Raw genomic sequence first — 13,497 nt, 5'->3', positions numbered from 1 at the left:
AGAGATGAAGCACAGCGGATGAGTGGTGAAGGTGGGCACGTGGAAATAAGCTATTCTCAAAGCAAACCCATGGTTGAATGTGAAATTACACAGCGGATACATTCAAAGGAGAACCGAAAGCAAGAGAGAGAAAGAGGAGAGAAGAAGTGGGTTGTTAGTGAAAACGTTTACTCAGAAGGATTGTATTAACACAGTGTCATTAGAAACTGAACTAAATGATTCATTTATAAAACAGGAAAACTGGACTACTTTTATCACATACAACTTATAGGTAATAGGCTGATTTAATCATTAATTTTCAACTGGTTGCAAACGGATCCTATGAAACTCAAAGAGCATTATTACTTTTGAACCCGGTCGCTGACAAACCCTGAAAGCGTTAGTGAAAAGGCCAGTCGTTTACCAAAAACAGGCAGAATTTCCCTTGGAATTTAAAAGAACTTTTCTTTTGTATCACATTATCTAGGCAGAATGGAAGACAGACTTTCTGAGACTCTCAGCTCTCCTATTTCTGATGTAAGTAGCCACTCCTGGGTGTCTTGGTAGCATAATCATAACCTACCCTGACAACTTTTCAGTTACTGATAGATATCTTGTTTGCTGTGATTCCTGTTATTCTAAACTAATTTTTAACCAAATCCTTTGTGGAATATTCACAAATTTTTTAACAAAGGAATGAAGAGGACCTAATGGCACGTGCTACCAGAAGCATCTGTCCTTGTAGCATAAGACAGGGCCCCCATGGTGCCCGAGCCTTCCTCTCTGCTGGGGTTGGGGGCTGTCAGTGCAGGAAATCCTGAGACACTGGCAGTTACCTCATCTAGCAAGTTCTTTATAAATTCATGTTGCACATCTTTAAATTTTTCAAAGTTAAAATTTTGAAAACATTATAAATCCACAGGATGATTTCATTTCTTGTTCATGTTGACTTCCAATGTTACCCACTCAAAAGTTGCTTTCTGCAGACATGGAAAAGAGATCTGAAGAACTCAAAGCCACTTCAAATCAACTTCTAAGTGACTATACTTGCCCAAGGTAATATAAAATAACCCCGGCAAGTTTGAAAATGCAATATAGGTTACTTCTCTGTTCACTATGGTATACACACCAAAGAAGACTGAAAGCAACACGCCATCTTCTCACTCAGTATTCAAAAAACAATTACTTAAAACTTTCTTCTTCATCAGTGGTAGATTATTAATGAAAAATCATATTTTTCATAAAGACCACCTTTCTTCTTTTAAAAAATTCAAGTCAATACTACAATAAAATAACCAAGACATAGGCTACACATTAAAATTTACTTGAAACAAACCAAATATGAATTTCAAATCATCACAGCTTTTATAATTGGGGGCTTAATTAAATAGGATAATTATAAGGATGGACAAGAGACCAATAAATTACTTGCTTGCACTAAGGTAATTCATGCTGAAATATTTTGCTTTGAACACCAACCAGAAGGTTAGAGACTCAGTCCAAACCGGCAAGAGCACACACATATTTGAAAAGTGGGAAATTTTATCAACACAGAACATACAATGGCTGATTTTAAAAGATATGTGAGTTCTGAAGCAACAAATGCAATAGACAGCCTCTCGTCTAAATACACATTTAAAGCCACGTATTCGACTAATTTACCATACCTTTCCTTCAGTGAGTTGCACGTGTGGGGTTTTAGCTGGGCTTCTAATGTCCCTGCTGCCATCACCATCTTGTACCACAGCAGGGCTCACAGCTCCAGGGCCACGTGCTGAAACCTCCCCAGCAGGGCCAGGAAAATCCTTCGTAAGACTTCGGTCCACAACACCAATCAGAGCTAGTTGAGAATGATCATACGGATTGCTTTAGGACACTTAAGCGATAAAATTTGATGAACGCCCCGCCTTCCCAGATAAACAGGCACCTTATAGACAATGAACAGAAACGGGAACACTGTTTGATCATGAAAATAATGTATCAAATAAACTCATGTTTAAACTTTTAATAAACTCTAGAAGTATTCTGAATTGTCACCCAATAAATTAGACCAAGCTCTCAAGTCACAGATTTTTGAAGGATAGACACTGATCTTAGAATTGGCCAGTAGAAGGAGCTCTAAGACCAGATGAAACACCAGAGTCAGGGTACTGTCAGAATTACAAGGTGAGCAGTATTTTAGTTCTCTGGAGTCTCTTTAATCTTGCCTGAACTAATTTCTGAATCTACCTATCGCAACAAATAATTACCTAGTTATTAAAATGATTTGCTTCAATAAGTTTGAAGAATTCCTCCATAAAGGAACCTTTAATTAGAACACCAGTCGAAACTGCAACAAGACAGTAAGAGTAGATTTTAGAGAATCAACTTCTATGTTTATGCTAATATTTCTCATTTTTCTAACCTCCCTCCTGAATGCCTCAACTTGACCTACAGTAAGTCTAATAATACACAAAAACCCTCTGCCTTAGCAAATCTGGGCTTATGTGTTCCCTTCGTCTATCCTACAGATGTGCAGGAACATATATCACGTTGACATTTCTGTCATATGGCAGATCAATCCAAGACGGCTTCAAATCTCAACAAAGCAAAGTGAGTAGCAACCGGCAAAAGCCTCTGTCCATCTGTAGTTTCTTCCCCAAAGAAGAAACCACTGAGGTCATTTCACCAGTATAAAAAGTGCTTTCCTGACACAGTGTGGCTTGCTCTGGACCCATGCCCCTAGGGAAGCCCAGTGTTTAACTTTAGGCTGCAAGCTCTTGGAGGGCAGAGACTGTGTGTGACCCAGCATACTGAACTTGGGCAACACCTAGACCTCTAATCCATGTGTTACTAGAAGCCTCTTAATCCACACCCCTCACCTGCCCTGTCCAAAACTTCCTTCTTCTCAGTCTTGACTTTTCGCCAAATACACTCTCATGCTTGCACCCAGTTACTCAAGTCAGATACCTTGAAGTCTCTTCCTTTACCCCTCAACAACCAGCAAGTCCAAGAGAGTCCTTGGATGTATTTCTAAATGTGGCCACTTGCTTCCATCTCTATTTTACCACCCAGATCCCTTTTAAGACTTTCAAGGCTCTTAACACTCATACTTTGGAAAGCCCACAACAAATCATATCAAACATTAAAATGAATTCACACCGTACATTAAATATAATTATTTTCTAGGGTTTTAACTTTTAAAAAGATTTTAACAATTTTTCCTTGGAAAGTATATGAGTAACTCTTTAACCCTATGATTATGGTTTCTAAGCACCCATTATGCAAACTCAAGAGATTTACTGCAAAATGAGAAACTCTGACCTACAAATGGCTTCAAATGTAATATCAAAATTTTAATGAATATCCAATTTAAAGTTAATTAATGAAGTCGGCAAAATATTGACCCTGCATACTTTTGTTAAACACTTAATGATTTCAGTTTGCAGCTAATAATTTTTGTCAGGTCTTAAACCGCATAGAACCCTGAGAAGTTTATAGGCCCAAGGCACAGAACCTATGGTGCCAATGACTAATAGGTCTACTACCATTTGAGACAAAACCACCATGACTCTCACACACCAGGATTATTCCTGACAAGTCGGCCTGAGCTTCCTCTCTCATCCTCTCTAATTGTTCTGGACATGGCATCAAGTGATTTTTGTTTCTTTTAAAGATAGCACTGTACACATATGTGCTTGTATAAGTGTGTACACACGTGTGTGTATGTACAACACACACCCTTCAATGGTTTCCTAGAATAAAAACCACGTTCAGCACCAAGAGAATGTGACCTGCAAGGCCCTGTGTGACCTGCTCCCAGCCTACCTCTCCCTATCACTAGTCAGTTCTGACTGCACTTGCCTTCTTTCTGTTCCTAGAATGTATCAAGCTGTCTCTAAACTTTTGATCTTCAGACCTGCTACTCCTGCTACCTGGAATGCTTTATCTCCTGTTCTACTCACGGCTGCTTCCTTCTCATCCTTCAAGTCTCAACTGAAATGGTTCTTCCTCAGATATGCCTTCCTTCCCTGATGACCCAATCTGTAATGCCCCTGATTATACTTTCCACTTTCAGGAAATCATCAGTTCCCCTGCTCTCACATGCATCCGGGGTGTTAATGCTCTCAATGACTGATCTGCCTCCTTTCTGGTTTGAATAGCAATCTTGGAATCTCACTGTTCTAAAATATCTATCCTAGATTAATTTTTATTTTGACATTTGATCTTTAGATATTACATTGATTTTTACTTTCTACATAATCACTAAAAGACTTAATTTGTCAAACCTTAAAGTGAAGAATCTTTATATAATTAAATAGCCTGTTTAAAAACAGGAGAAAGAAAACATAACACATATCAACAACAACAAAAAAAGGTATATGGATGGTGTGGTGGGGAAAATAGAGCTCAGTACCAGGTTACAGCCTAGCTTTGCTCTGGGGGAAAAAAAGAACATAAGCCCTATCCAAATAGTTCCCTGTCTGGTCATGTATTGGCATGAAAAGCCTCCTATTTTTCACAACAACACAATAATCCTTTTGAATGGCTGGCCCATCTGATGAATTACAGTGTCCAAAACACAAAAGGAAAAATAATGGATTACTGTGCCATGTTTGTTGCTTTTACTTGTGAAAATCATTGTTTTCAGATACGGACCCACTATAACCCTCTGCACTAACTGCTCATACAAGATGGTGGGCTTCCTTGAGCACAGTTCATATACCTCAAAGAAAAAGCAGTAGTTTACTGCTCTTTTTAAGCCCTAAAATTCACAACATGAGAGTTACAAAAACCTCATAGTTTTAAAACAAAGGCTAAAAAGGACAGTGTTCCAGAAAGAGGAATGATTTCTCTCAAGGCATTAAATGACACTGATCACATTTATTCAGCACTTGTATAAATTCTCTGTGACAAGGGGCAAGACTTGTGAAATATTTACATAACCGGGCACATTTTTTTGGATTTACTTGGAAAAAGTACTCAGTTGTTGATGAGCTAAAAGATACTCTGACAGCTATCATCCAGTACTAATTCACTAAATTTAAATCACTGCATTTGGGAACGTGGACATTTATTTGAACCACAATTTATGAGTCTGTTGCACATTTTTTTCTGTGGTCTCATAAAACTATATGAAAGATTCTCCAGAAGCAAGATTCAATAACTATATGTACCAAAATGCCCACCAACAAAACTTGGGAAGCGTCTGTGGGTCTGGCTGGATCTGTTTTCTAAGTTTATTCCAGGAAAAACAGACCAAGGCCAAGGAGTGTCAGTCCTTCACTACCGAAAGAAGATTTTTATCTATTAGCATATCCAATCTGTTCAGCTAATTACCTGAAACATAAGTTGTTCAAGTTCGTATTTCAGAAAGATATCACTAATGACAATCAAAACCAGGTTTTTGCTGATGAACAGTAATAAAATAGAAATTTTCCAATTTAGCATTACTATTTTTGTGTGTATGTTTTGAGATTCATCAGCCAAAAAATGCTAGAGAACTACTTCTGGTAGAAAGGTATCCATACCAATTACTTGCTATTAGGTAGAAAGAAAAAAAAATTTTTTAAAGCGTTCTAATATAAAATTAACCTCAGCTCTTTTATAGGAAACCTGCTATTAACCCAAAATTAGACAGGTAATAAGATATATACATAAAATGAAGGGAGGCAACATCAATTTATTTCCATGTGTAATTTATTTAAAAACTACATATATGTAGCTAATGAGAATTCTAATAGAAAAAATTTATACACGTCTCCCCTTGGGTGTAAGAACAGATGAACACACTATATTTCCTTTTTGTTAAACACTGTATTCAAACTAATCCTTTGAAGCTGTGAATGGTTTCCCGTACGCTAGAATGTCTGTTAAGCTTTAGTAAGGGTTTTTAAACTCAAAAATGTGATGATGCAATGAATGTTTTACATTCCTTTGAATAAAAGTTCTATATATGCTATCACACCAAAAACCCTTGGAATTACATGTTTGCCATTAATTAACAAGTTCAAGAAATTAAGTCACATATCATATATCACAATTAAGTCAGACCAGTAAAAACATCTGTCCAACATCTCATCAACAAGAACTCAACTAATATTTGTGAGTATTTACAGTGCCAAGAAAATTTAGGTTCAGAATGACAACTTCAAAACACTATAAAATTATTTTCTTATGAGTGTAAGTAATAGTATTTTATTTACTCAGGAAAAAAGAATGGCTCTCCCTCTAGGGTATTTCTGGGGATCTTATTAATAAGTAGATCAACATTTTCTGATCCCACTGGATTAGAGAAAGATTAATGGAATCCAGAATCCTAATAAATGTGTTTACCTCCATCTAGACTCCTGGAAACCCGCTTACTAGAAGTGCGTTCAAAGTGCGGTGCCGGCCTGTCAATGAGGGTGCTGGCCTGGCGGGTCTGCGCTTGGGTACGGCCGCTGTAGCGGAATTTGGACCCCAAGGTCAGGAACTTGGCCTTTGGTGGCTGCTCTGGAGACACAAGCCTGTTGGGGAAAAAGGGAACAAAATTAGACTTTATGGATTTTTTTTTAACTTTAACTATATATTTTAATATATCATTTCATTAAGTATGATTATTTGGTCCAAAACATGCTGCCTAAACTTTCTAATAAAAATCAACATTATTTATAAACCCTCCTATATACAGAGCTTTATGATAATGATAAGATGAATAAATCCTCATTCACATATTCATGAATAATGCTTTCCTCAACCGGAGCAAAAACGCAGCTGTTTTCAGTGTATATCAAAGGTTATTTATTTGTATTAACTTAAATCATTTATATAAACACATATGTCTGAATTCTCGCTCCAGGCCAGAAGTGCCAAGTAGCAATCCATTACCATTAGTAATTCTTAATATTTATGTCTATTTCTCTGGGAAAGAACGTCTAACTCAGGAATCTGTCCCATCAAGTGACGCTGTCCCATGAAGAACACCGCACAGCGGACCTGTAGGGATGACGAACACCCTTTCTTGGCAGCACAATTCTCCTGCTTAAACCCCAGGCCCGTAATGAATGAAGTACAACTCCTGATGGCAAGCACTTCCAGACTCATGTGAAAGCACGGCTTTAGTAAGTGAGCCAATCCTGTGTGGTACACAACTGAAATTATCTTGCCTTCACTGCCTGATGAGGAGCTGGCAAAACATCTTAACAAAAAAGATAATCCCAGAGCTCTTAGAGAATGTATTAAATAAGAAGACTGCAGTTGACAATTCCAGAATATGGAGAACTCCACCAAAATTTTTCCTATCATTATCCAAAGAAGAGTGGTTTCTTAAAGAGTTCTTTACCGTTCCGGTTATTACTAGCATTTCTGCTCAACTTTTAGAAATCCGCTTAACGAGCAATAAAAAGAGATTCAAGTCAAGGTAAAGCTACAGGTAGTAATACAAGAGGTGCTCCCGCATCAGTTCAGGATTCTCCATCATATCAACCCAGGAAAACAACGTGTTAGAACGAGACTGATGAAAAAAGAACTAATACACTCTTGGCTTTAGTCTTGTCATAGAGGCTAGCAGAAGTGTTCCTTGAAAACTTCCATTTTCTGCCAATAGATTTTCAAAGGAGACAGAGAATGGTGTTGCTGACAAAGCATAATCTGAAGACGTCAGTGCCTCAAACTGTACTTTGGAAAAAGCTCTATATTCTTAAATTAGAGAGCCAGAATACTAGACATTTAGACCAGAAATTAACTCTTGTCTGTGCTCTGTAATCTCTTTCTCTAACAGTGAAGGAACCTGGGATGCTGAAAGATTAAATGTCTCGGCACACTCATAACGAGCACCAGGGGCAGGGTGAGAAATGTGGTCGTTTACCATGCACTGTCTCCTGATGGGCTGAATATGGTGGGTTTCCCTACCTTGCAATCCAGCTAGCTATGGCCTAAAAATGCTGTGTAAGAAAGCAATGATGTATAGAAAAAGGGTCATTGGCAAGCTTATCAGTGCAGTAATTAAGAAATGCTCATTCTTCTTGAAAAACAAGTTGGCTAAATCACATTTATTTTATCATCCATTCATGAAGCATGCCCTGTAGGTACTGGGAGATCAACAAGTGGACAAAAACAGACATTTCTAAAAAATATCTCAAAGGAGAAACATGCATCATAACCCAAAAGGAAATACCCCCTCCCCCACAAAATTTTTACAACTAAACAAAAGACAACAAGTGCTGGCGAGAATGTGGAGAAACTGAGACCCCTGCATACTATTGGTGGGAATACAAAATGGTAGAGAAGCTATGTGAGACAGTAAGGAGGCTCCTCAAAAAATTAAAAATAGAACCACCACATGAGCCATCAGTCCCACATCTGGGTATTTTTCCAAAAGATCTGAAATCAGGATCTCAAAGAGATATTAGCATTCCAATGTTCATTATACCACGAGTCATAATAAATAAGATATGGAAACAACCTCATCATCCATCTACAAATGAATGGATAAAGGAAATACAGGATATACATACAATGGAATACTATTCAGCCTTTAAAAAAGAAGGAAATTCTGCAGTATGTAACAGAATGGACCTGTTACATTCTGGAATGTAACCTCCTTGAGATGGAATGGCCCATCTCAAGGAGGGACCTTGAGAACATTACGCTAAGTGAAACATGCCAGACACAGAAAGCCAAGTACTACATAATTCTACCTATATGATGTATCCAAAACAGTCAAAATTCACAGAATCAAAGACTGGAATGCTGGTTACCAGGGGCTGGAGGGAGGGTACGATGCGGAGTTGTTAATCACCAGGCAAAAATTTTCAATTAAATAAGATAAATAAGCTCTAGAAAGCTGCTATACAACACTGTACCTACAGTCAATAATAATATATTATACATTTAAAATTTGTCAAGTGATCTTGCCACAATAAAATTATTTAAAAAGAAGAAAAAAAAAGACTAGAGGCAAACAGGAGAGTGAGACTGGGTTATCTGCTACCCTTCTGCAGGTTCACTTCAGTTGACTATATCTCAACCAAAGGCCACATCTTCCCAGAATGAGCAGCTCCATATGAGGATTTTCTCTTACTTTCAGTCTACAAAAAATATAAATCCAAGAAATACAAGGAAAATATTTTAAAGGCAGATTTAAGTCATAATGCAAAAGAGGGAAAATCATTAACTGGACAATTTTTATTCTGTTTATGTCAAACTGAGATAAAGTGCTTTCTTGCCCAACTGGCACTGGTGACCACATATATAAAGTATTAGATTACAGATTAATTTTCTGATCACAAAGAAATCCTTAAGCAATTAAGCTACAATTAAACAGAAACTAGTACCAAAACAAAAAAGTGTTGACCACAAATATTTATGAGCTCTCTCTAAAAGAATCTTTTTGGTGATTTAAGTCAATGGTAATATGACTCCTCTGAAATGAGTATATTAGAGCAGTTTTGAAAATAAATAGCAGACTATGCTACCAAACTAAGAATGATGATGATAATGATAAACATTATTTCATACCAGAAATGGTTCTAAGTTTGTTTCACGTGAGCTATATCATTTAGTTTTCAAAACAACCCTGTAATATAGGCACTATTATCATTACCATCACACAAATGATGAAAGGGAGAGACTCACAAAGGTTGAGTAACTTACCTACAATCACACATCTAGTATGTGGAGGGGCAGCATTAGACCTTAAGAGTGCAAAGCAAAAACTTTAAAGATGAAGGGTCTAGATATCACAGCTAGCTAGACTGCAGTAATAGGAAACTGAGGAAACAGAGAAAAGGAAGATCAGCAAACCACACTTTGCTAAGAAAAGCAATGTTAAAAAGTATGTCCCTGAATAAAAGTATGAAAGGAGACAGGACAAAAGCTATAGGAGGCTAAAAGGTCTAAGGAGATTTTCTGGGTTTTTTTGGTTTTTCAGGGAGCAAGACATGGACATGTTTATTGGCCAAAGAACTGATCGAAGCCACCCACTGGGGGCACATGATTTACAAAGCACAATCCTACACGAGGCATGAAACAAGGGATCAAGGTAGAGGAATAAAAGTTCTATATATGCTCTTTCTTGAAACAGGAGAGGAAGAAAAGAATGAGTGAAGGGAGAGGGAAACGATGCTGAATTATAGACAGAAAGAGAAAATGAGAAGATGCATGAAACCAAGAATGCTCACGACCCACAGCATCTACTATCAGCACACCCTCCAATGAAGGGCATCTGAGCAAAGGGGCCAGGGTGCCCTGGGGCTCAAGAAGACCAGGAATATTTGTGATGGTGGCACTAGGATCCGGCTGACATGGGAAATGATCTCTCTGCAACTGCACCAACCCAAAGTGCTGTGTGAGTGTGTCTGTCTGGATAGTTATGCTATTGAAAGCAACACGTGGTAGCACAGGTATAGAAATGGTGAGGTCGGGACATAGGACTCATCCAGGACCAGGAGACTGGAGGCTGATGTGCAAAAAGGGACAGGGACTTAGCGGGGAGAACACTCCTAACAAAGTAGCAAATGGAGAGAGCACAGGGTTCAGGGTTGGTCTGGCTGGGAAAGAAGACAGGAGAGAGCTGATAACAGCAACTAAGTGAAGCCTAAGGTGAGTGACAGTGAAAGAGCGGCAGCCGGGGTGGGAGGGTATGGTGGTGAAGGGCAACTGGAGTGAGGGACCACTGCAGAGGCAGAGCAGTTGTGAGCCAGGACTAGCATGGCATGGTGACAGAAACAGATACACCAAGAGGGAGAGCAAAGAACCATAAAGCAGTCGTGGCTGCGTCTGCCACGCTATCCACTGACCCCTCCTAAGATCTAGAGGGTACCAAGATCTGTTTTCATGAATCCCAAGCTGTTTTCTCAAAATTACCTGTAGAAAGTATGATGTTCCACGCACACTTTCCATAACCTTTTCGCTGCCCGATGGTTTGGCAGTTTAAAGCCAATGGTGCTCTCAAACTGTTCCAGCTAGAATAAATCCATAAAACAAATCAGCATATCTCTTAAGAGCTGATTAGAAGCTACTGAAAAACATGGATTCAGATATTTCACTAAGAAGTAATTGTTCTTCTTGAAAAAGGGCAAATATCAACTACTGACATAAATTAGCTATTCCTCAATGTCCACTAAAACGCATTTTACCACCTTCCTTTCGATCTTGACCACTTAGCTCATGCAAAGAAAAATGAGCCCCCCCAGATGTGGCAGGCACTGACTACTTTTCCTTTTCTGTGAAATTGTGGCTGTTGCTTGTTCTGTTTTGTTTTTTGTTTTTATCAACAGGAATACATATATGCAAGTTTATCATCAAAAACCCTGACTTTTTTTTTTTTACCATGGAGGAATAAATAATAGTTCATTTTCTTAACATTCAATGGAAAAGAATTCTGGTAGCTTGTGGCCATAAAGGAGAACACTGACAAAGCCCGATTAGATATGCCAAGGGCTACATGACTCTGCTTACCTCTGCTGGCCTAACTTTTATGTAGAAGTTACTGCGCTTATAGGAGATTTTCAGGATTTTCGGCCAAGCAAAACGATTGATTCTCAGTCTGTCTTTGTAGATGAGAAGCCCATTAGCACACACGCCCAGCTTGATGTCCACGCCTTCTGAGTCCTGCCAAGCATAAGCCATTTGACCATGGTTAGAGCTGTGAAAGTTATATAGGTAGGGAAGTCAATGATGCCCCTCAAACCATGATCAGGAATGCCAATTTAACAAGTCTGTATTTCAACTGCAGTGACAGTACACAAGTTAATAGAAACAGTAGGACATACATACAACACATCTTAAACCTAGATATTCCTCTTGAGGGGTCAGATTTGAGATATGGCAACATGACTACAGGACACAACATTCTTCAAAAGGCCTAACTAATATGTCCTCGAGCTCGGCTGTAAGAGCTAAAAGGGAGGAAAGGAAACAGACCTCAATTTAGACATCCTGAAGATACAGGAGATAAAACATGTTTCCTAGAGGCTATTCCAGCCCCTGGGGACAGTCTGTCGGCTTACCCTAAGGTGCAGTCAGCCATTTTACTGTAGGCAAATTTATCTCAGATGATTATGCTAGCTAACAGCTGTTAAGTACCATCTATATTCTGGAGAACACCAACTCCGCATAGAAAATTTCTCTTCTAGGCTGACGGTGTTGAAATCTTTGAATTCTTCCAAGCAGTTTTTCAATAACACTAACTGCTGACATCCCGTTCTCATTACAACATTCCTTTGGCTGGCATATTTCAAATAGATTACAGACTATTCTTGAACTTACTGTTTTCTTTCCTCGGCGTTTTAATTTGGAAAAGATGACAATCTAGAATAATCGCCAGCCTGAAAGATTTTTTTAAAAAATCAAATACATTTACAGACAAAAGTAAAAAACTGCCTCCTCACATTTCAAGTAGTGGTTGAAGATCTAATATGTACAATATTCAAATATCTTTAAGAGAAGAACTAGATCTCATTCAAGATACGGAAAACTGAAGATTATTATTCAGAGATATTCACATTTTTAGAAATCATTAACAACATGGAACAAATTCTCACAAAATATGCTGAAACAAACCCCACATAGTCTAGGTTCGAGTCAATAAAACTATAACATTTCAACTGCCTTGTTACTGAGAACAATTTAACGCAATTTATTTCAGTTTTTTAAAAATAGAAATACAGTACTAGGTAACTGATGCCAATGGCATTCACTGCTGTGATATGTGAACAACTCATATATACAAATAAAATTACATTAGACCGGGGCTTCCCTGGTGGCGCAGTGGTTGAGACTCCTCCTGCCGATGCAGGGGACATGGGTTTATGCCCCGGTCCGGGAAGATCCCACATGCCGCGGAGCGGCTGGGTCCGTGAGCCATGGCCGCTGAGCCTGCGCGTCCGGAGCCTGTGCTCCGCAACGGGAGAGGCCACGGCAGTGAGAGGGGCCCGCGTACCGCAAAAAAAAAAAAAAAAAAAATTACATTAGACCATCTGAGCAGGTTTAAAAATCTCATCTACAAAGGTACTTTATTCACCCATATCCTGACAGCCACAGTTCTGTCTAGGAACAGAGTAAAAAGCCAGAGTGAACCAGGCACAGGTGCCTAAGCAATTTGGCACCAGACACAAATGACGTGTTTGCCCAAAATACCACTGGCCAGGGACACAGGGAGCAGGCCGGAAGATTGCCCAAGACAGCATGTTCTCAGCACAAATAAGGAGGCAACCCTCATTTGAAACATTAAACAAAGCTATCTCTAGTGTGAGGCAATCTTTCAACAGGACATTGAAGCTATTTTATCTGACTGAAAAATAAACACAGTCTGGATCCAAGTAAATCAGCTGAGGTTCGATTGTTCCACATATTGTTTTACAATTATCAGTATTTGTGTGAATAGAAATTACAGATAAAGGGAAAGAAGTTAAAGGGAAAAAAAGCATGCCTTAGTTCTCCATATTTGACTTCTGCCATTCAGCAACAAAGTCAGAAAAATAGACTAATAAAAAAGGAGCATCTTGGGCTTCCCTGGTGGCGCAGTAGTTGAGAGTCCGCCTGCCGATGCAGGGG

The 13,497-nt window shown here is 38.7% G+C and overlaps 1 protein-coding gene across 3 annotated transcripts in view; it reads right to left on the bottom strand.

Annotated features, from left to right (window-relative positions):
• EPB41L2 (erythrocyte membrane protein band 4.1 like 2) overlaps window positions 1–13,497 on the bottom strand; it is a 98,875-nt gene that overhangs the window by 25,815 nt on the left and 59,563 nt on the right. For all 3 annotated transcript variants that reach the window (XM_007456547.1, XM_007456545.1, XM_007456546.1), the window contains exons 8-11: window positions 11,401–11,553; window positions 10,807–10,904; window positions 6,295–6,467; window positions 1,647–1,819 (exon numbers count right to left, since the gene is read on the bottom strand). In XM_007456547.1, the coding sequence (XP_007456609.1) occupies window positions 1,647–1,819; window positions 6,295–6,467; window positions 10,807–10,904; window positions 11,401–11,553 (597 nt within the window). The remainder of the gene's footprint in view (window positions 1–1,646; window positions 1,820–6,294; window positions 6,468–10,806; window positions 10,905–11,400; window positions 11,554–13,497) is intronic.

The sequence above is a fragment of the Lipotes vexillifer genome, unplaced genomic scaffold (genome assembly GCF_000442215.2).
Source record: "Lipotes vexillifer unplaced genomic scaffold, Lipotes_vexillifer_v1.1 scaffold438, whole genome shotgun sequence".
NCBI classification, from domain to species: Eukaryota; Metazoa; Chordata; class Mammalia; order Artiodactyla; family Lipotidae; genus Lipotes; species Lipotes vexillifer.
This window is presented reverse-complemented; position numbering and strand designations above follow the sequence as displayed.